This window comes from Chrysochloris asiatica, unplaced genomic scaffold, assembly GCF_000296735.1.
Source record: "Chrysochloris asiatica unplaced genomic scaffold, ChrAsi1.0 scaffold00067, whole genome shotgun sequence".
Classification (NCBI taxonomy): Eukaryota; Metazoa; Chordata; class Mammalia; order Afrosoricida; family Chrysochloridae; genus Chrysochloris; species Chrysochloris asiatica.
The window spans coordinates 13,696,742-13,721,480 of NW_006408585.1; the positions used below are offsets into that span (position 1 = coordinate 13,696,742).

General features: G+C 36.8%; 1 protein-coding gene across 1 annotated transcript in view; it reads right to left on the reverse strand.

The window, feature by feature from the left end:
* The window catches only part of KTN1 (kinectin 1 (kinesin receptor)), an 88,700-nt gene that overhangs the window by 54,287 nt on the left and 9,674 nt on the right, over nucleotides 1–24,739 (reverse strand). Inside the window, exons 5-17 of the mRNA XM_006864643.1 lie at nucleotides 19,889–20,005; nucleotides 17,893–18,033; nucleotides 14,205–14,311; nucleotides 13,197–13,329; nucleotides 11,542–11,629; nucleotides 8,768–8,934; nucleotides 8,274–8,342; nucleotides 6,598–6,632; nucleotides 5,457–5,547; nucleotides 4,866–4,934; nucleotides 4,191–4,228; nucleotides 3,965–4,046; nucleotides 3,050–3,118 (exon numbers count right to left, since the gene is read on the reverse strand). Of these exons, the coding sequence (XP_006864705.1) occupies nucleotides 3,050–3,118; nucleotides 3,965–4,046; nucleotides 4,191–4,228; nucleotides 4,866–4,934; nucleotides 5,457–5,547; nucleotides 6,598–6,632; nucleotides 8,274–8,342; nucleotides 8,768–8,934; nucleotides 11,542–11,629; nucleotides 13,197–13,329; nucleotides 14,205–14,311; nucleotides 17,893–18,033; nucleotides 19,889–20,005 (1,206 nt within the window). The remainder of the gene's footprint in view (nucleotides 1–3,049; nucleotides 3,119–3,964; nucleotides 4,047–4,190; nucleotides 4,229–4,865; nucleotides 4,935–5,456; nucleotides 5,548–6,597; nucleotides 6,633–8,273; nucleotides 8,343–8,767; nucleotides 8,935–11,541; nucleotides 11,630–13,196; nucleotides 13,330–14,204; nucleotides 14,312–17,892; nucleotides 18,034–19,888; nucleotides 20,006–24,739) is intronic.

Here is a 24,739-nt window from a genome sequence, read left to right on the forward strand (position 1 = left end):
AAAACTGTTATTTTACTGGAATATATCTCCAGTAAAACATTACAGTAAATAAAAAGTTGACTCAGTACTATAGAAATCACAATTTTCTAAATATTAGGTTTGACAGGTGACAGGGAATTTTACATAAAGTATTAGAATGGCAATTCCTAGAGCATGATATTATATTTAAGGCAAATAAAACTGTAAAAGTTGATGAGCTTACTATTGTATAATGATGGAGAACACCATCTTGTAACAAAGAAGTTAAAGGATTAGATTTTTAAAGCTTTAAGTTTTCTATTTTAATCTAAGATTGAGTTACAAGCACCATTAATACTGGAATTCTATGACAGATCCAGAAATTTCTAGGCATTTGTTTTAACTCCATGAAGTTAATTTTGGAAAGTTTTCATTACAAAAAGCATTTTGCTTTTTCACAAAAGAATTAATATATTTTTTTAATCTACCATAATTTATCTAATTCAAATCACTAACATTATGTAGCTCATAGCCTGCATTTTATGTATTACAAAAAAATTTTAGTGTGGCCAATTAAACTATAACTGGAGCCCTGGTAGCATAAAGGATTACCAGCTGGCCTGCTGACCACAAGGTCAGCAGCAGTTAGAACCTATCAGTCACTCCATGTGAGAAAGATGAGATTTTCCTGCTCCCATAAAGACTGAAACCCTAGGAAACCCTACACAAGGTGGGTCACACAACCACCAACTAACCAGAGACTGAAAGAAACATCCAAATTTTTAAAATAACATATTGGGGGGTGGGGGCCGGATCTTAGAATTGATGGACTATCTTTGTTTTATAAACTATTCCATAACAAAGAAAAATAAGGTTTCAGAGCAAGACTTCAGTCATGTCACTGCATTAAATATTCCTCAACATTTTCTTCTCTACTACCTTTACTTTGCAAGAGTAAAGCATATTCAAAGTGATAGAGACAATACAAACTAGGAGAGATCCAAGTACACAGTGCGCAATTTGAGAAGTTAACAAACGTTAGCCAATTATTTCCAGAGGTACGGCTACTTAAAACAAACAATTCATACCTACATAAAAGTGAATTGTAAAAGAAGAGAATAATGCATGTATCTACTAAAGTATATCACTTATATTCACTTACATTTCAGCTTTTAACAAAAGTATATTTCATAACTTAACAGTATTAGAAAAAAAATGCTTATTTGTATTTTAATAATACTTCTGGTTTATAGATCTCCTCCTACTCAGGCTATTATAGTTTGATGTTGATGCTGTTACTTGCTGACAAGTTGGTTCTGACTCATGGGGACGCTATGCACACTGTACAGTTCTGTGCCATCCTCACAATTGTTATGTTTGAGCCCACTGTTGCTGCCATCCATCAGGTTGGATACCTTCCTATTTTTGTTGACCATCTACTTTACCAACCATAACGTCCTTTCTACAGGGATTGGTCCCCCTGACTATCTGCCCATAGTATGAGAGATGGAGTCTTGCCAGTCTCACTTCTAAGGAGTTGTACTTCTCTCAACACAGATTTGCTCGTTCTTTTGGCAGTCCATGGTAAATTTAATATTCTTTGCCAATGCCGTAATTCAAATGTATAAATTCTTCGACAGTCTTCCTTATTCATTGTCCAATATTCACATACACATGAAGCAACCAAAAAAACAATGACTTCAGTTAGGTGCATCTCAGTCTTAACACTGATATCTTTAATCTTGAATACTTTAAAGAGGTCTTGTGCTGATTCTATGAGTGTTGATTGTGGATCCAAGCAAAACAAAGTCTTTGACAACTTCAATCTTTTCCCATTCATTATGATATCTACTGGTCCAGTTGTGAGGATTTGAACTTGCATATGAGCAATTGATGGTCTGTTCCATAGTCTGCCCCTGACCTTGTTTTTGGCTAATGATATTGAGCTTCTACAATGCCGTTTCCCACAGATAATAGTGCATATGTATAAACGTCTTTTATGTTGGGTATTTGCAGTGAGTACGTCGATCCTATAAAGTTTTACCATGCAATCATCAGCACTGTTTCTATCACCTAGGCCCTACTTCTAACTACTGATCCTTCCTCCTTGTTTCCAGTTTTCACATTCCATTCACCAGTATTATCAATGCTCTTGATTGCATGCTTGATCAATTTCAGACTGAAGAAGGTGGCAGAATCATCATTACTGGTTTTAGAGGTCGGTGTATAAACTTGAATAATTTGAATTAACTGGTCTTCCTTGTAGGAAAATGGGTATTATCCTATCACAGATAACACTGCACTTCAAGAAAGATTTTGAAATGTATTGAAATAGTTTTGATGGCTTGGTATATGTATATAGAAGGGTGATGGGGGTAGGAGTGTACAGATCAGATGGAAAAAATATTCTAAGAAAGAGGAATAAAGTTTAGATGTCTGCTATATGTAAAGCAATACACTAAGTACATAACATTCCTTCTGAAATCTAAGTATATGATGTAAGTATATTCGACATGTAAAAGACAGGTCACAAAATAAACACTTATCAATTTCATCAGCCATCACTCTTTTTAAGTACTGTTAGTAGATTTCAACCCCATTTTTTTTTTTTTTTAAAACACATCAAGCTATCTAAACAGGAAAAGGTGCTGCAAACAACAAAATGTATCAAAATAGTTTTAAGTAAGTATCCTACTGCACTTTGGAATCCTAGTGTGGTGCTGTGGGTTAATGTGGACTGCAAAGCCGGTTTGAACCGCAAGATTGGCAGTTCAAGCTTACCAGCCACTTCTCCGAAACCCTATACAGAATTGCTATGGGTCGCAACTGACTAGATGACACTTAACAACAACAACACTACACTTTTGGAGAGGGAGGAAAGAGAGTAAGTGTTTACATGTTAATTAGCATCAGCTTCACCTCAGAAGAAAAAATTTACTTTTCATCATATAATTTATAACGCAAGATTAACAAAAAAAAAGACAAACATAAGATTAAGCAAAAATGTTCACAGTGATGGGGGTGGTTACTATTTAAGAACCTAATCTTGTATTACTTGCTATTGCTACCGTGTAATTCACATAAATCTCACCTGTTCAGAAATCAGCGACTGTAGCTTCTGAACTTCTACTTTTAATGATTTGTTTTGGTCATTTAAAATCTGGAAGAAAGAATCTCAACTTAGTACTTTATAACATAAAAGGTAAAAATGTACTAATATTTCCATGGATTAAACTATATATATATATTGTCTTACATACTCAAAGTAAATCATTGCCCATAGAAATGTACTCTGATGACCAAAATGTTTTAAAATACTCAAACTTTTTATCCACAACCAGAAATTAGCATTATTGCAATAATGTAGGCAGATATAATATTCACAAATACAAATTGGAAACTTCGGAGTAAAAGCTAGGTCAAAATAAATTTCAAGTGTCTATTTAAAAGGAGCTCTGGTAGCGCAGTGGTTATGAATTGGACTGCAAACCTTAAGGTCAGCAGTTTGAAACTACCAGCTGCTCCGCGGGAGAAAGATGAGGCTTTCTGCTCCCATAAAGATTTACAGCCTCAGAAGCCCTGTACAGGGTCGCTATGAGTCCGAACCGACTCGACAGCACTTAACAACAACATTAAAAGATTATGTAAAGTCAGGACACACTAGGTAAATTCTATGATAAAATGCATTGTATAGGACTCAAATAAACTTTGGAAGCACTATTTAAGAGTGAGTTCATACAAAAAGTAATTACTTATAAATTCACTTCTTCAGAAAATTACACAAGGTTATTTTAATAAAGCTATCACACATCAATCTGGACTAACTGTAGGGTCAGCAGTTCAAACCTACCAGCCAAATCATGGGATTAAAAAAAAGAAAAGAAAAGGCTATATTCTATAGATTTACGTCCTCTGGAACCCTATACATTGAGTTGGTGTCAACTCAATGGCAGTATATAGTGGGTGTCACACACATCAAAGTAAGTTTACAAGTTTAATCACATACCTTAAGTTCTCCCATTTTTTTTGAAATCTCACATTGCAGCTGTTCTTCAAGCAATCTTATTTTATCATCCTTAACATGACCACTATAGGAAAGAAAATCAATTAAAATACATTCAGAAGGTTTTCACTGATGATGCACAACTATCATTTATAAATAAGTGTCATTATGTTTTCTCTAACAATTATACTTGAACATAAATCACATGAATGCACAGCTACATCATCACCTTTTTTGCATCTTCTCCAACTCATGTGCTGCAGCAGCCTGTGATTGAAAACAGGTGAAGATTACATCATTTCCCAGGAAATACTCAAATCTATGCTTTCATTTGTTTTTATAAACTAAAAAGCTACAGTAATATTGTATATTTCTCTAATTTTTTTGCTGTATATTTTTACTTGCCAGTGATCAACTTTTATCCAAATAAAGGTTATAATCATTTATTTAATAACAAACAGCTTTAAAAAAATACATTAGAATTGTTTTAAATGATTCCTTCAATATCTCATGAGTAATTAATTCATTTTGGATTGAACATCTGATTTCAACATGAAAATACTAATATCTTGGTGAGTGGGTTGTAAGAGACAGGGTCAAATAGAAGATGCTTTCAATACACATCATATAAACACAAGTAACAAATATATTTATCTTCCACAGGAATAAAATTAGGAAGCATAATAAAACTAATTAGAAGTATGTTGGTGGTAAATACCAATGACTGTATCCCCACTCACAATAGCCTTGCACAGGGTTTTCAAGGAGCAGCTAGTAGGTTTCAACAGCTAACCTTGCAGTTAGCATCTCACTGCTTACCCTACAGCAACGTACCAGGACTCTAGATTAACTACAGGCAAATACAGATTCTGAGGTCAGTTCTCAAAAATCAATGAAGATCTACCTGTTCATTTGTCAGGGCCTGTAATTTTTGTACTTCAGCTTTCAATAAAAAGTTCATATTCTGTACATCCTAGAATAAGAAGGAAAAGTCATATTAGAAATATTTAATAAAATTTACTTTGAAGATTTCAAAGCATCTCTACCTAAGATTTAAGCAAAGATCTCAAATTGCAATCTAATTAAGTCAGAATGAGAAAGCATCGTTGATTATTTTTTAACATATTTATCAAAAAATTATATGAAATGCATCATGTGAAAAAAGCCCTTTGAACTTCTCTTCTTAAAGGGCTATAATTTTTTTCAGTTTAGAAACAAAGAGGCGATTTTTTAATGAGTTCGATTATTTTCCAATCCTCATAGACAATCATGTTGTTGTGAAGTGCCATCGAGTTGGTTCTAACCTATGGCAACCTGGACAGGGTTTCCAAGAAGCAGCTGATGAGCTTTAACCACTGACTTTGCAGTTCAATTGACTTTGCAGCCTGACACATTAGCCCACAGTGCCACACATGGACTCCACAGACAACAATACTGAATACAAATTCAGTTGAGTCCTAGAAAATATTGAAGCCATTTATAAAAAAAACTATACCTTGAGTTCCTCCTCTTTGCTTGTTAAATGATCATGTTCACTTGCTAAAGAGTCTTCAGTCTGTTTTATCTGCTTATCCTTTTCTGCAATCCTTTAACAAGAAATTATATTTGTTACTCAAGGAACATTTAGAAATCAAGTAACAGATTAAAGGGTTAGAGTGAACATTAAACTTTTACAGTCTGTACCTTCTATTCCTATAGCACTTTTTTTTTTTTTTTTGCTGACATATATATTATTAAAGCTCATTAAGACATAGCCCTATTTTTAAATTCAAGGTCACAGAGCTAAGTAAAGGTGGTCCTTGACTTATGCCTTTGTATTTGAGTTACCACAAAACGCACTTAAGGCCATCAGTGAGGTTTTTTGTTGTTGTTTCTTTTATACTTATCACTAATAACATGTACTACAAGGGACTTCAAAAAGTCATGGAAAACAGAATTACAAGATAATCGAACTTTGGCACAAACTTTTTGCTGAACCCTTGTACATACAATGTTACATACAGCATGTTAATTTGCTGATGTTATCGTTGTCAGATATTCATCCACAGATGTCCAACACTATGATTTACTGTTTGAAGTACTGCTAGATAGTAGACTAAAGAGAACAAAAAACCAGATATTTGATTTATGTCATAACCGTAGATCTTTATTTATGACTTATACTATAGTCAATGTTAACAGAACCTGCATTAAGTCGAGTTTCTACCTATAATTTGTTTAAGCTTACAGGATAGTTATGTCAAAACCAGATTTCAAGCCTTGTGGACTTGAGTGCTCCATGTCTATACAAAATTATACAATGAAATGTAAAACTTCTGTTTTAGGTATATCACTGTATAGCTAGATACAGCATAGCTAAAATGACTTATTAGGTATAAAAACTTAGCTTCTTCTCCTTCTTCCATACAATTTTGAAAACACACAAAATAAGATTAAGTTTCCCCAGCTCTTTTTATAATGAAAACACAGATGTCTAATCTTTAGAGACCCAAATCATTGAGAAAACAGAGTTGTTCGAAATCTAGTTGAGAGTATTTTCTGAACCAGTCAGAGATACAGTTAATCACAGAAGGTCTAATAAATATCAGTTATTAAAGACTAAGTAGTGTAATGGAAATGTGAAAAGGCAGTCTTACACTTTATGCAATTCTTCTAGAACTGAAGCGGGGGTCTATGGAAGAGAAACAGTGTCAACATAAGAGCATTTGAGACAAAGTTTAAAAGTTACATAATAAACATGACCACAGAGTTTAAAATCCTCACAAAAGAGATTAATATATATAAAGAATAATTAAATATAATATTGAGCACATGGTAGATAAGTTATAAGTCAGGCTGAAATCTCCTGATCAGCAGTTCAAAACTACCTGAGGTTACATGGGAGAAAGATCAGGCTTTGTATTCCCGTAAAGATTTACAGCCTCAAAAACCCTATACGAGGTTGCAACATGAGTTGGAACTGACTCCACGGCACACCAGCACCACCATTCCATATTAGAGCTAGTTAGAGAGCATCAACATCCAGTACTGAGGAACTATGTATTACAAGACATTTCAAATAAAACCATCAGGATAAACCAGGAAACTATACAACTGACAAGAAACAAATTACTAGGAAAAATAGCCACAAATGTCATTTTTCATCCCTGTGCTTCTTTTCCTTTGTTAACAACTTTCAATAATGAAATAATCGACTTTTGATTAAGGTAACAATTGTTTGGTAACACCCACACTAATTTTCACTTTTTAAAAGGTAGTTACTTACAGCATCTTTTATTATTTAATTCCAAATACATTTTCTAGGTATCAGCTAATAATTTAAGATTTAAATTATTATTTAAATTTAAATCCAATTTGAGTTGATAATTTATACATGGACAACCCACCTATCTAAACACTCTTTCCTATACTATTTTTTCCCAATTAATTGTAGACTATAGATTCTACACACAAAAAAAGAGATTTGAGTATGGGTTGGTGTAGGGTAGTTTTCATACTTTAAGTTTTGGGAGTTGAACCATAAAAAGCAAGTTTTAATGTTAAAGCCACTTTCTACACAGAAAGTCAGATATCTAACTGCCACAAACAACTTTCAGAATTTTAACAATGAAGAACTGAAAATGAAATTCACAGTACTTATGTTACTGCAATGAGTACTTGGGAGGTTTTTATATTATGCTTAAATATATATGGTGGTATTTATGTTCCTGAGTATATACAAATGCTAGAAAACAATGGTGCTAAAGAATAAAAGGTTTAATAATACTATCCATAAAACTCTGAAAGATTTCTCACTAAAGTGCAAATTTTAAAATGGTCCTTTTTAAAACACAATCTGAATGCTATGGTTAACTAACTGCTGCCTCCGAGGGGTATGCAAAAAGTTCCCATGTCCAGTCCTTTATCTACAAAGAGGCTTCAAAAAAAAGTCTATAGAAAATGGAATGAAAAGATAATGGAATCTTTCCATGAACTTTCCAAAGCCCTCCCTTATAAATCAATGTCCTAAATACCATTTAGCCAATTCTTCTCATTGTGTTAAGAGGATTGTGGGCATTTGTTTTCCTGTGTGGTAAAACCGGTCTAATACACCTACCAATTAGTCATATTTGGCTTTTTTTTTTTTCCCCTAAGTGTAATTAGCATTGTACATAATTATCTGAGTGCTCAGTACTTGGGGTCATCAATGTCAATTCACTGGACTAGTGAACTGACTACAAGTGCAGTGCACGGCACTCAACAGGCACTCACATGTTTATTCACATGGGTAGGAAGCTATTGTTAATGATAAGCAATAAGAAAATACCATTACCTGGGCTGCCAGCTGAGAATGAAATTGCTGAATTTGAGCTTTCAAGGCCTCATTCTGCTCCAAAATATCCTTTAAAAAAAAAAAACAAAAACAAAAACAAGAAAAAGGGGGGGGGAGGGGATGAGTGCTATAATAAATAGAGAATGTATTAGAGCACAGTGAGTTACATGTATATATAGCTGTTTATCTTGAAGGCCTTATATTTTAAACAATGACCCCACATCTTAATCAAACTGAATTTACATGTTGCAAATTAAGAATGCACCATGCTATTACTAACCTAATACAAGCAGCGTAAGACTGTAGGTAATTCTATCTTCAAGTATAAGTATACCATATATGACAATGCTCATCTTCTGAGAACTGCTCAAAAGTTAAAGTATTATTATCCATCATTTCAGAATTAAAATAAAGTAGATATATAACTCTTTTCAACATACACACATGCAACCACTGCCCAACTTTATTTTTTTAAAAGAGAGAAATAGAGCTACCTGAACTTGCATTTGTAGAGACTCTTCTTTGTTTACCCTCTTTTGCTCTGATTCCATTAACTGCATTAGTCTTTGCTCCAACTGTTGTTTTGATACCAAAGTATCTGTAAGCTTACTATGCAGGCTCTGTACTTCATTTTCTTTGGCCACAAATTTACTCTGCAAATCTGTAAAAAATAATGGTATTTTATGTGCCTTTCCATCTAGCTACTCATACTTATCTTTATTTTCTGCATTAATTACCTCCTCTAGGAAACTTTCCCTGAATCTTTTTCTGCCTCTGTAAGCTGCCTCAGTGACCTGTGCTTACCTTTACTATAATAGGCACCTGGAAGAGCACCAGCTTTTCTGAGTTTACAGACTGTCTTTTCTCTATATTCAGAACTGTGCTCAAGGTTTGATCCACAGTACTTAATAAATAAATAAATAAAAGATTTCTGGATATTTAAAACTTTATTATATCTTAAAAGCATTTATTTCATCAATATACTTTAATAAGTTATTTAGCCAATTCCTTGTGAATTTTGTGTACTCTCTTGCCTACAGAACAGATAAAGATGGTAAAGAAATCCACTATCTGAAGCGTGACAAACATCCTGCCTACAGAACAGAGAAAGATGGTAAAGAAATCCACTATCTGAAGCGTGACAAACATCCTGGTTTAAGATGATCAAACAAACTTTTTTGCCTGCTACTCTTCTTAGAAGTAACTCAAGCTCTGGATTCTGCTTTTACCGGCTTCAGGTTCTTTTTGCTACTGGAGCTGCTAACAGAGGCCTGGGAGACAGGTGGCAGTAGCAGGGCATAGTAAGAGGAAGCAAGTGAGGAGCAAAGTGTGCTCAGCTTGGACCTCTGCTGAACCCTCATGAGGAGCAGGAGCAGCATGGGTCCCGCAGCCCCAGTGCCTACTATCCATTTGTCTGCCAGACAAAGTCTGAGAGCTCATGCCCAGAGGTAACTCCTTGCCAGCTAACAGCAGCCAACAGCCCAGCAAAAGCCTTGACACCCCCAACCACACCAAGGCTATCAGCAGTTACTAATGCACTAAGCCCAGGTGGGAGGACACTGTTCTCTACCGCAACAAGAGGAAACCTGAATCACTTATGATCAAAAATTGGTTGGATCATCGTAATTCTCACATGTGGCTCAGTCCCTGCTCTGCCATCATCTGTCCCATGTTCCTAGACTCACTATATCTAGTACCTGAAATAAAGACTCCAAAGTGGAAGTAAACAATGTGAACAACCTGAACAATCGTGACAAATGGCATCATTGGGGATAATGCTCAGTTTACGATGACCATCTATCTGATCATCCCTTAAGGAACAGAAAAATAGCAACACTGATACCTGTGTGTTCCTGATTTGGTCAATAGGATCACCGATCAACAATGAAGAGAACAAACAGGTAATACAGGCAATACTAGCGGTCCCCACTGCTGTGTCCCCTGCTTCTTCTTCCGGGTGCCAACCGCTGTGACAATGAGCTTCATCTGACCATTTCTTCTCCCTGTTTCCTGATCCCCTTTCCCAGTGACACAGGTTTGACTGAAGGTTCTTAGCAGGTTTCTATAGAACTAAGGAACCTATGTAAACTCTGACCTCCCTAGTCATTTCTCTGTTGAGACCAAAAACACAAAACAAAGAAAACTGCCCTAAATCAAGTCTAAACTTACTAGTAGCTGCCTGACAGGAAAATCTGAAGAAGGGTGCAGAGGTCTGGTAGGTTCGGCATTATCCATGTTCTCACCCTCTGCCTCAGCTGCTTCTAATCCATTCAGGGTTCAGTGCTGCAAGAGTCTGGGTTTGGGATCTTAAAAACCATTCTGGGGATATCATAATGAAAGGGGAGCTGCTTCTCTTTGACCCTGGATGTTTGTCCGTAGGGACAGAGTATGATTTGTGCAACTTTGTAGCATTACCCTCTGACACTTAAATTTTTAAGGTTGCTTCCCTTCCTTTTCCTCTGGAAGGAAACGTCTTCTGTCTTGGTATTTACCTTCCCCATTGCTTGATTTCAATCATTTGTGCAGAACTCTCCGTAAGAGTGGAATCCTAGGTAATCAGATCTTCTTCCCTCTGCTGTTCTTCCTGCTTGTATCCCTACAGGCCTCTTATAATTCATCCAAAATACCCAGGTGCATTTTCTGTGCTCCCAGAGCCACTCTATACCAAGTAACAGACACACTTAGGCCTCTACTTGATGGGTAAGGCCTGGTGTTAGCGTTGTGTTAAAATGGACTCTTAGGAGCATTAAATCATTTGATTATCTAGTCTCAGTAGCCCAAGGAGTACTGTGATATTTGTTATCTCAGACTGCAATTACTTCTATTTTGAGTTTAAAAACTGGGTCACCTTTCTGTGGAATGGGCACAAATATGAATCGGTCTCTTCTAATCGGTTGGTTGGGTTGTTGTTAAGTGCCGTCGAGTCGGTTCCAACCCATAGCGACCCTGTACAGGGTTTCCGAGGGTGTAAATCTTTACGGGAGTAGAAAGCCTCATCTTTCTCCTGCAGAGCGGCTGGTAATTTTGAACCGCTGACCTTAAGGTTCGCAGCCCGATTCATAACCACTATGCTACCAGAGCTCCTTAGCATTATGAAAAAGTCTGAAATTTGTGAAAATTAACAAAACTCAACACAGACACAAAGTTAGCACATGATATTAGACAAAACACTAGCTCAACATAGGTTTGCTACAAACCTTTAATTTGTACACAAAAACCCCACAAAACCCTTATGGCAATACACAGTAACAAGGAGGCATTCCTGTACCTTGTTGTGCTGCATCATGTTCTGCTGTCCTCTTCCTGATGTAGCTCTGAACTTCATCCCATCTCCTTTCAGCTTCTTGTAGTTGAACCTTGACATTTAGAAAAGATGTACAAAACAAGAGGACTCAATTGCTTTTTAAAAAATAATCTATCCTGTCTTTACAGTTATGTAATAACACTGCTTATTATACCTAGTCTCCTGCATTTCAATAAGATAGGCAGAGATGCTCAGTCTGAAAGCCATTTATTATTTATCAGCCACAAGCCATCCTACAGGATTTACAAATTTGAGACTATTTCAAAAACTTAATTTTGATGCTGTCACATCAAGATAGTTACTGGTATTCTGTATCTGATCCACTTAGCTATGACCTGTTTTTCTCATTATCTTCCTTCAGTGGATAAGCAGTCCAAAAGACTAGAGAGTATCTTTATTCCTGACTCACAGTAACTCAACAACCAAACCCACTGTTATCACGTCAATGCCCATTCACAACAAGCATACAAGACAGAGTAGAATTTCTTCTGATTTCCAACCAGCCGCTCCACGGGAGAAAGATGAGGCTTTCTACTCCCGTAAAGATTTACACCCTCGGAAACCCTGTACAGGGTCGCTATGGGTCGGACCCGACTCGATGGCACTTAACAACAACAACAACAACATTTTTATAGAAGCAAATTGCCTATCTTCTCTCTCAGAGCAGTTAGTGGGTTCAAACAGCCAACATTTTAGCTTGTAGTCTAGTATTTGAACCACTGCACCCAAAAATCTATCATATAGTGCATGCACTTATATCACAGCACTCCCATTATGACTGTAATCTTTAACATCATGTAACCATTTACCCGTATCTGTGAAGGACAAATTTCCACACCTAGAAATGCCAACAATAAACCCACCAGCAAGATCAATACTAAACAAAAGAAAATTATACCAATTCCCCAGAGAGATCCATGAAAACTTCCAAAGAGCAAAAACTACTTTTTAAAAAAATTTTCCCCATTCAATTATTCTCAAAGCCCATTCAACCCCTACTAATTAACTGGTTATACTTGGTATCAAGTTATAACTGTATCAATGATCTGGGTGGGAATCTGTATGACACTTTGAGATTACATTAAATTACACAAATTAAATTATATTATCAACTAATTCTTTCTCAATAAAAAAGGAATAGACAATTCTCAGGACTTCAATTAATGTACTAAAAGAAAGAAACCTGCTCTTTCCTTCCTTCATCAACCTAATCAACCTCAGCAGTTCTTGGTCTTCTGCTCAAGCAAAAAAAAATCAAGAAATAAAACAAGCTCTACTGGACTCACTGAGAGATCCCAAGGCATAAAGAGAGATTTTTAAGACAATTTCTACACATGACTTTTGCTTTACACATGTAAATCTTGACCTTTGTATATAAGATGAACGGCTATTGTTTATACCAGTGAATCAACTGGTTTTATTTTTCTATCTACAAATAGTCTGTAACTTCAAATTCAAGCTTATACTCAATTTTTTTTTTTCATCAGGCATCCTTAGAGGCAGAGCACTTGGTCTAGAGTTAAGGGTCAAGCTACATTTCTCAAACCTGTATCCACATTTAGGTCACTGGACTGAATATGTACATTATTCAGAAAATAATAAAGGTAGGAATAAATCACCTTCAACTGATTAACTGCTTGCTCTGCATTCTTTTTCTGGGCTTCCTCTTGTTGTAGCTTTCCTGTTTTCTCAGTCAGCTCATTCACCAACCTAGCATAATCCTGGCGCAATTTATTTAGTTCAGCCGACTGCCTGAAAACAGTAACTGGATTAAGAACCTTCCATTATTATAAATACATATAAGGAACAGATACATAGTATTTTGTATTAGTTTCTCTGAGCTAATAAAGTGAAACTTTAAAGTTAACCAAAAAAGAATACTAATAAATTACTACTAATAATGAAGTTTGGTGACTTTAACTCCTGAACAATATGATTCTCATAAAATGTTATTGTTGTTAGGTGCCGTCAAGTCGATTTCAACTCATAGCAACCCAACACACAGCAGAACAAAACAGAAATAAAAAAACATGACAATTAAACTCTAAAACCAATATAAATATCAAGAAAGCCAGATGTTCACAACTCAAGATCATGAATACACAAGCATCACCCTCACATTGGTCTGAAAATCAATTACAATCAATAGGTCAGAGTGGTTACTCACTGTCGGAGCATACAGTCTCTCCAGGACACTGCTTTTCACAGTGCCGTCACAGAACCACCTCCATCACTATTACACAGAACGCATCTTAATATGCAGATTCCTGGGTTCCAGTTCAGAACCACTGAAGCATGAACTTTTAAGAGTAAAAATCAGGACTGTGTTTTAACTATCATCCATGTAAATAAAAACTGTTCAAATATTAACAATGAAGTTTGAGAAGTACTCAAAGGGAGCATATAGAACTTGTAAAGTTAGTCCCATAAATTTATACTTTCACTGGTATCACTAGTGTTTGTCACAGAGCAATTTACTGAACAAGATCTTAACACAGCAAAAGAGGAGTTTTAGAAAATAGACTCATTTTAAGAACAAAAGTCTAACCAATTACTGTCAAGCACCATTTTGATGAGTGAACGAAATCCTCTGCCATTCAAATGAAGCAAAGCATTTGGAAACATACTTGTTTTCCAGTTGGTTTGTAGTGTTGCTGACAGCATCTCTCAGTATACCATTTTCCTGCTTCAAACGAGCTCTCTCTTCCTCCATCTCCTCACGAAATTGCTGAAACTAAAATTAGTTCACACATATAATTTAGAAAACAATTATTGCCAAGACTAACATTGAAAACAAAATCTCTTGTGAGAATGCAAAAAAAAAAGGTTATCAGTAGAATCAAGTTTGGACTATTTTTCTCAAATAAATCCAACACATCTCTGGTAGCGTAGTGGTTACGAATCGGGCTGGGAACCGCAAAGTCAACAGTTCAAAACTACCAGCTGATCTGTGGGAAAAAGATGAGGCTTTCTGCTCCTGTAAAGATTTACAGCCTCGGAAACCCTACAGAGGGTCACTATGAGTCGGAACCGACTCCACAGCACACAACAACAACATAGTTTATAAGTGATGAATATTAAAAAACGTATAGCATTTTTTATGAATGAAATACAGCATTCAAGAACAAAAGTAGATGCTAACCGCAATTATATTGTAAATATAAACATGCAAAGACAATATTCAGCACAAAAGAAGATTTAGAATTTCTATCCTACCCAATATTATCATTGTTGTTGTTGAAGTGCCATCGAGTCGGTTTGACAACACCCCTGTATAATATATTTCCAAGGAGAAGCTGGTGTGTGCAGTTGGCAGTCCAGCGTTTATCCTACAGTGCCACACCAGGACACTTTCCTACCCAATAGGCCTAACACAACAATCAATTTTACATCCGCAGTATTTTTTTTATTCAATTATTAGTAATTGTTTAAAAAGTGAAAATAGGTTCACTATAATTTCACATGGGCAATAATCTAGCCATAATAGAAGACATAGCAATTTTCATACACAAAAATCTACGCACTAAAATATTCTTACCTCTTACACTTTTTTATTTCAGATCTATACAGTCAAAAAGATAAAGAATACCAAAACTTATTTCTACATAAGGTATTTCTTTCTTTCATGTTGTTGTTGTTGTTGCTAAGTACCGTTGAGTCGGTTCCGACTCATAGTGACCCTGCACAGGGTTTCCGAGGCTGTAAATCTTTACGGGAGCAGAATGCCTCATCTTTATCCCGTGGAACCGCTGGTAGTTTCAAACTGTTAATCTTGCAGTTGGCAGCCCGACTCGTAACCACTATGTTACCAGATATGGAAGCAATCTTATTAGTAATTCTTAATAACTCTTATTCAGTTAAGAAAAATTAAGGTATATGTTTCTAGATTTCAGCGAATTTATATGGAAATCACTACCCTGATCTCGAGAAGCAATCAAAAAAGAATGACTTAAACATATTTCATCACCAATAAAAGGTTATCAATTATAAGTATGTGACTAACTGTCAAATGAACATCATTAACATTTCAAGTATTGTAGGAATTGAAGCAAAGAAAAAATTATTTGAGGCTAGGAAAATCAATTCTTCAATCACCTGAATAATGGGAGACAGACTATACAAACAGCTGGAGGCTGGAATGACAGAGTCAACTGAGTTCAATAAAAGCACAGAGGCAGTGAATGGGAGTTTTTAGAGTAAGTAAAGAAACGCAAAGTTGGCGGTTCAAACTCACCAGGTACTCTTCGTAAACCCTACACAGAGTCACTATGAGTCGGAAACCACTTAACAACAACAATGAACTGCAAAGTTGGTTTGAACAGTGGTTCAAGCTCACCAGTCACTCCTCAGAAAACCTATACAAGGTAGCTATGGGTCAGAACCAACTTGAAAACACTTAACAACAACATTATTTCAGTGGAAATTTTGAAACTTTCAAAGCAGTGACGAATAATTTGTAAATTTTAGCACACTTGCAATATGACCAAAGCAATTATTTTATGAAAAATTAATTTAGTGCCAATTACAAGTAGCATGGAAATGGGAGATCTAATACAATACTTTTGTAACTATTTTAGTATGAGGTAATGAACTACATTGATGTGCAAAAGAACTGGATGCAATATTGACTTGCAAACAAACTAGGCAAGGTAGAGAAGTAAAAGGTGTCAAGTGTTAGGATAATAATGACTGAAAGTATTGGGAAATAGAACCAAGTTAATCGATAGAAGTACTCCTAGTATGGTGCTGTAGGATCAGCACTGGACTGCGAACCACAAGGTGGGCAGTTCAAACCCAGCAGCTGCTCCACAGAAACCCTATACAAAGTCACTGAGACAGAACTGACTCAATGACACAACAACCCTCAAAGAATGAGTAGGTACACTATGTTGTTGTTGTTATATGCTGTAGAGTCAGCTCCGACTCATAAAAACCCTACACAGGATTTCCGAGGCTGTAAATCTTTACGGGAGCAGAAAGCCTCATCTTTCTCCCGCAGAACAGCTGGTAGTTTTGAACTGCTGACCTTATTAAAGTTCACAGCCTGATTTGTAACCACTATGCTACCAGAACTCCTATTTGTTGTTGTTGTTGTTATGTACTGGGGAGTCGGTTCCGACTCCTATAGTGATGAAAAAATTCCTAAGCACAACTTTCCTGGCCTTTTTCACATCATTGTAGTTTTCCATTTTCTTAAAACTTACTAACAAGCTCTCATGATTGTCGTGTGTCCTTTGAGAAATCTATCAAGATTATCCCTTTGGAGCTCTCTGCTTTGCCATTTAACTAGCCCAACAGAAGCCCTTGAAAGACACTGTCTTGGTAAAGCCTTGCTCTTTGGATCGTCCTAGTAAATCCAAGACACCACTGGTTATGATTCATCCCAAAAAATCACCACCATTATCTTCAATCTTTAAAAAACTAACAAAAGGAAGGTATCAGCTGTTTGAGCTAACAGATCTTTGTGCACTGCTTCCTTTTTGTATCCTTTTCTTTAAGGCACCTGGTGTAGTACTGTAGCATAAGTAACGGACTGCTAATCATGGAACTTAACAAAACGACTAAGACAAGCATATTACTAAGATAGCTAGTCTGCAACCACTTTTCTCAAGAGAAAAGTTTAAACATGTTTTGCTTAGAATAAACCTGTGCCTGTATTAACAGGTATACTAGAAGCAGTACTATTAGACACACCCTCATATATGGCCCTTTAAACATGGCCCGTATTTACCTCACTAGATCTTTTCTTAAAAATCATACCAGCCCCTACCCCCCAAATACCATAATTCTCACTTTATTTTTCACAAGGTGTGATCACTGGACAACCTGTATTAGAAACATCTGGGTACTCTAAAAGCTCAATCTTGGTCCCCAAATTCAACCCATTAAATCACCACCTCTAGGAATGAGACTAAGGAGTCATTCCAGTAACTGTTACACTCGATGGAATTTTAGAATGTATATGCCATATGCATACTCCTTCATTCTTTTACTTGAAAATGTCTTGTTTCAGAAAGACTCAACCCAGTCTGGACCACCACCTCTACTGAGGCTTCCCTATCGATTCTTCTCTTCCCCACCTCTCATCTCCATGGTTCCAAACAATCCAAGATTTACCTCTATTGTAATAGTGCTGTCTGCTTGCTACCAGTCTACCTCCCACCCCACCCCACCCCATCAAAAAAATTGCTCACCACTAAGGAAAGGGACCAAGTCACTATCTCTTGATGGCTCAAGCACATGACCTTGTACATAAAGTTTACTAATTAAGCAATTGCAAACATTTTATCTTGTTTTCAAAGAATGAAAGCATACCTTCATCTGCATTTGTTGAGTCTCCTGATAACTGACATGCATCTTGTTTTGAAATACATTATGTTCTTTTTCTAATGTTCCAATTCGATCTTTCATCCTTGCTATAACCACACTGCTTCTTTCTTTCTCTGTCATCATTTCCTAGAAGAGCAAATCAAAAAAGAAATTAATAAAAGTATGATAAGACTGTAACAATGAGACTCAACACTTAACTTCAGTAAACTGATCATGAATTCTAAAACAAGTATTTGCAAAATCAAAGGGATTTAAAATCCAGACTCTTCTGTATCTCATTGGCTCATATCAATTCTCTTCAAAATGCTCAACTATACTGTGTATGATTATTTATTAAAAATGTACACGTTCTTGTCTAAAAGTTAGCCATCTGTGAGCCTAGAATAAAGCCTATATGCTAACTTGACTGTAAGAAAAGTAAGAAGAGTTAATGCTCTATTACTCCCAGATACTAGTTCCCTTATAAGGTATAGAAACACTGGCCGGGGGGCAGGGGTGGGGCGGGAGCCACGGTCTCCAGGGTAGGCTAGCGTATATACAGAAGAAAAAAATTAAAGTTTATTATAAGGAAAAGGAAAAGTAAGAACAGAACAGAAAGCTTCTATCATGTTCTCCAGGAGTTACTCTGTTGTGTGTTGTATTAACTCCTCACCAATATTCATGATCAAAGTATAAGAAAACCAAGCAAGTAATTTTAAAGTGATCTGCAGTCCATGCCCCCTGATTGTTGGACAAAATCTAAAATTATGATGTAACTTATGGTTGCCTTGAGGGTTGGTTTATATATACTCATGGATTGTTTTAATAATGTATAATATTAACCAAGAAGATTTTTAATCATAGCAATCCCATGTGACAGAACTGCCCCATAGGGTTTTCCTGGCTCTACTCTCTATGAAAGTGATGGCACAGGGCGGGTGCAAACTGCTAACCTTTCTTTAGCATCCCAGCACTTAACTGTTTGTGCTAACCAGATGTGAAGTCCATCTTCAAAGTACAGCTCAATACCCATTGCTGTGGTGTTGATTCCGACTAACAATGGCCCTATGCACAGAGTAGAACTGCCCCATAGGGTTTTCCTGCCTGTAATCTTTACAAAAGCAGACAGAGACATTTTTCTCCTGAGGAAAGCTAGTGGGTTGGAACCACTGACCTTCTGGTTCTCAGGCAAGTATTTAACCACAAGGCTCCTTCAGAAAATTAATCATATAAAATTACACACACACAAAAAAAAAATTACACAAAGTTTCCAGTATCGAGAAAGCACCCTTACTTATTTTAGCAACAACTTAATTAATCTTATTTTAACCAAGTATTCCCAGTGTTTTTATTTTCTTCAAATTCCCATAAAGGGATTATATTCAAAGAAGGCCATTCAGTCTCATCATGGCATCAAATAGCAAGCTAGTAATTCACAAGTAAACCCCATTTACTGTATTGTATTATATCCCGAAAAGGAAACCAAGATTTTGGAGGAAATGAGAAAACATTTCCTTAGTGTCTCCCTTCTGTTCTCTCATCTCTGTACTGTTTTGAAAGTCTTTTTCTACTTCTCAGTAAATTTCTCACGTTTCATGATTTTTATTAATTAAATATTATAAATATGACAAGAGCCTCCATAAATAACTTATATTAGAGCTTCACATTTATCTTACAAATTGAATTTAGACAAGATTACACCAAGTTTTGTCCTTCTCTGGAGAATAATTCTGTCAGTTCCATGTAAGCTGTACTCACAATGTACAAATATTTCTGTATTAAGGAACTAGGATATCTGTAAGGAGTATTATTTTAAGTTTGTAACTCAAATGTAGAGTAACAAAATTAACAAAACAATCATAACAACAGAGAAACTCAATCAGAAAATCACTTATTTGCACAGTATAAATTTGATACACAAATAAAGAATTATGGACAATTTCTAAAATCTTTCATGTGCCTTTTATACAACCACAACCCTTGAATATACAAATGTCTTCACCTGGGTTAACTGCTTACACCGATCTTTCGTAGCAGCAGCATCTTCTCTGATAGCAGCAAGTAGTTTTTCTTTTTCTTGAAGCTGATGTACAAGTGCAGTTAATTCTCCTTTATTACACTACAAATGAGAATTCAATATAGAATTAGTAATAGCCTGGGTACGTAAATATGAAATATCTAATAAGAAGTATTTGTGGACCACCGCAGAAATCTCCTTTACATAAAAAGTAGACTAACAGAACAAACAAGATGGTGGATCGGGCAGAAGTGCAGTGAGGAGCTCCGTCAGCAACAACTCGACTAGTTAAAAAAAAAACAATTTTTGATAAAGGAAACAAGGGTAAATTGCTACAATTTGATGAACCTGACCTATACTCATGGAGGTAGTAACTCTAAGTACCAAAAGAGAGGGAAGGAGTCTTCACATCAAGTATCAATGCTATCCCCTCTGTACACAGGGTAGATAGGGACATGCAAGTTAGACATTGGCTACCTAAAATGAGGGGTCAATAAAGGCATGAAGTGACTGGCTTATAAGGTTTCAAGAGAGAGTTTAGTTTAAGAGTGTGTCGGGGGAAGAAAGAGTCCCACAGAATAGTTTTCATCTTGTCTATACGGTCTGGTTAAAAGAGATGGGGATAATATTCATATGATTCAATAATGAGTAATTGTTATCATGACTTAATTGCAACTGTCACAATTTTGTTTTGTAACAAAAATGGGGGAGCAGTTAATCTTAACAGTCCAGAAACAAAGAACCCTACGACCAACAAGGGAGAAGAATGAGGGACCTTATCCAGAAAAGCAGCGACACCAGAGATGGAGGCAGAGATGGGGACATGGAGAGGGGCAGCAGCTGAGGACTCTAGATTCATGGGAAGAGAGAGACTAACAGATAGTGGCCAGGAGGCAGACTTGAAAAATGTGCCCTTTAGTGGTATAAATTAGTATATATTCCTGAGTGTTTAAAAAAAAAAAAAAAAGCTGAAGTCAACAGGGAGAAATACTGTTAACTGACGATACGTGAAGGGGATTGTAATCATTGTGATAAAATAAGTTGTATGATTTGTTGAATGTAAAACTGATGATCTGTCCTGCAAATTTTCACTCAATCCACAACAAAAATGTATATAGAGGGAGAAAAAAAAAGTCGACAAACTGCCAGATACTAGTCAAGGAAATACCATTCAGAAATGTCACTGTAATGTGATGTATCCAATACTAATTTAGAAAGATGTATCAATCACGAAACAGATTTTTACAAGGAATTAAAGAATAGTTTTAATAAACCCAGTATATTATAAAAATGTCCTACAAGATGAAAACTACTATGAAACCAAAACACAAGGGATCTTGAATGAAACAGTCATCTCTAATCCCAATGTCTGTTATCAGGAAAGAATGTCAAAAGCACTAAAGATCAAACACAAGTCCTCAACATCCCTGACACAATATATATTAATCAAGGTATCAAGGATAGGTACATAGTTCTCCAAAGTTAACATAGGCACATCCTGAAAGGAAAAGCCAGTAATTCCCCATCTGACATCACCTCTCTTTGAAATGGGCACAAACACAGATCTCTTTCAATCAGATGGTAGCTGTCTTCCAGAGTTCTTGGCATAGATGAGTGAGTGCCTCCAGTCCTGCATCAGTTTGTTAAAAGATTTCAACTTGTATTCCATCAGTTCCCAGAGCCTATTCAGTTAGTGAGCAGTAATCCTATACTAGCCTTTCCCACATCTAATTGGTCAGCAAGTTTTTAACACTTCTAACCTCTATCCTTTTGTCTATTTCAGTGTCCCCACAATTACTTTCCTCCTCCTCTGAATTGGTCTTGATTAGGAGAGGAGTTGTATTTACATTTTGGAACTTGAAATACATTAAAAGGAATGTATGGCAGGTAAACGGGAAGAATGGAACTTTACTAGTCTTCCAGGGATAGAGGGCACCTACAAGTGCAGAGTCCCTGCAGATGAGAACAGACCCAGCCCATGAGAAGTCAAAATATTTTAATCCAGAGTCAAATGGCCTCAGGAAAGGGAATTTAAAAATGTAAATCATTTCAAAATACTTGCTCTATCTCAAAACACCTCCCCAATTTCCGTATTGACCTGCCTGAAATAAAGGGGGACCTGATTTACAACTTAGTCTCTAGAGCTCAGAGCTACCTCAGGGAATAAAAGGTCATCCTTCCCTCGTGAGCCCCTTGGCTGGCAGGAAACCCCCAAGATTCATCTTCTCTGGGTCCAACAGCTACACTGTTTTTGTTTTTTCCCTTTCATTGATAATTTTTGTTTATTCTTTCTTCTCTTTCTCTTTACATTCCCTTGAATTTGATCTTTTTCTATCTCAGCTTTTGTTTTTCCTTTTTTTCTCTTGTGTTCCTCATTTCTCCTCTTTTGTTCTTTTTGATTTCTGTTTACTACTTACTCTCTATTCCATTTTCCTGTTCTTCTTTTCTCTCTTTAGTTATTTTATGCTTTTTTTATGGTTACTGCCTGTTTTCATTTTTTTTTTTCCTCCTTTAATTTCTCTTTTCATTGTTGGCTGCTGCAAAAAATTTGGAGGACACCATTCCTCCCATAGTCCTCTATTCAGCTATGTTGGATAATCTGTTGCAATGGTCACATAAAACTCAGCCACCATACTCAGACTTACAGGGTTTAGTAGGGAAGTTAACAGGTTACAATTCAGAGTCAGAAATTCTCAGGGCACAATCGTTCCAGCCAGCTACTGACAAATACCCACAGAACATACCACTCCACCATAAGTCTCAGCCTGAGGACATTCAACTCTAGCTTTGTGGATCAGCAAACCTAGCTTCCCAAATGTTGGAGGCTCCCCACTCTATTAAGCAAGTTTACCGCCCAGTCACTCGGCTTTACTTGCTCTGTGAGCTGGTAAGTCCACTACACTGCCTCATGTTCCAGTTCTTGGTTCTGCTGCTGCTGTTCCTCTGCCACTTCTCCGGTGTCACAGCTTTCTGTCCCTGGGTGGGGAAGGTTCAATGTGCAGGATCTCGAGGTCCAAAGGACACACTCCACTCCTGGCTCATTCCTGATGGTAGTGAGATTCCCCCATTCCTGCTTCTAAAACGGCTTATTTTAAACCTATGCTAGATGTTCAAACTAAACTACAATCAACTGCTAACATTCACAGCTGAATCATATCATGTTATCAGCATCTTCTCCCACCTTCTCTTATCCAGACCCACTGTTTGATGGGAATTAAAGACTATAGCTAGAAGAGACATTAGATAATTCATGACAGAACAGTTGCTTATTTGTTGTTTTGTTTTCTTTCCCACCCTATGAGATAGCAACAGTGCTCATACAGCCCAGCTCACCCGAGAGCTCCACAAGAGCTAATACTAGCTCCTAAAAACCTACTCAAGGAGCTCTGGGAGCATAGTGGTTACAAATCAAGCTGCTGATCGCAAGGTCAGAAGTTCGAAACTACTAGTGGTTTCGTAGGGGAAAGATCTTTGCTCCCACAAAGATCTATAGTCTTGGAAACCCTATACAGAGTTCACTATGGTTCGGAACTGACTCCATGGCACATAACCACCAGTACCACCAAGCACCTAACCAATGAGAGATAGCGGTCAACATCACCCAAACCCACACTAAACTGATGTGTACAAATGGCAAACACAAAATGGTACGCTTGCTTCCATTCATCGGACTGAGAAACAGTAACATCAGATAACAACTTGACATTACCATATATTACAACACTACTCAGAACTCAATTCAGACATAGAAGTATTGAAAGTAAAACATAGCTAGCAATACTGAAAATCGGGAAGCAGAAATATCAATTTGTAATGGAGTCAACTGCAAAAAGCAGTAAGAGTTCTGACTTTCATCTCTTCTATTCTGCTCCTTTCCCCTTTCAGTGTATTGTCCATTTCTGATATCTTATTATTAATCATCTGGACCTCTTTTTGCAGGTTTTGAATTGTTTCCAATGCTGCATCAATTTTATGTGAATGCTCTTGTAGTACTTTCTTGACTTCTTTCTTGTTTTCCTCCACCCCTTTTCGGAGCATTTGAATTTGGTTCCATATCATTTCTTCTGAATTCTTTCTCAGGCATATTGAAAACCTGCTTTTCCTCTTGAGGAAAGCCCTCATCTGTCTCCAGCTCCTTTGTCTCAGCTACTCTCTTCTATTTTTGGACATGTTTTGATATAGTTTTTCTTGTTCGTCATTTCAAATAGTTACGTTTTTTGGGAGGGAGGAGGTTAATGCTTAAGTGGATGTTTGTTGGTGTTTGTTATTAGGTTTACTGGGTGTCTCCTGGTGAATATGGTCAGGCGATAGGCTTCCCTTTTTGCATGCAATGCTTAGCAAGTGTTGTTGGCTCTTGTCTCAGTGGAGGAATATTACAGGGTATGCTTATAGCTTGGCTATATGGCCGCGATTGCAGTCTCTTCTTTCGTAACATAGGGAGAAAAAGCTCCCACCTCCAGGAAAGATGTGTGGTCAAAAGGACCAAAAGGCAGAATCTCCACAGAATGATTCACTATCTGATGGGTACAGGCTGATGAAAGGAAATGGGGATAAGACTACTGTGGTACAACAGTGAATACTTGCCATCAGGACTAACTGTGAGAGTTGGAAATGTAGAAGCAGAATTTTTTTTCTGTTTTTGCAAAAGGAGGAGATTGATTGATTTTGCAGCCCAGGAGCAGAGGTCCCTGGAACCATCAAGCAAGAAGAGCGGAGAGTGTGACCCTACTCAGAAAGGCAGTAAGGCCAGGCATGGAGCAGAGATGGTGGCGTGGACAGATGGAATGGCTGGGGACCAGGGACTCAGGGAGGGAGAGGAGCTGTTTGCTGACAGCT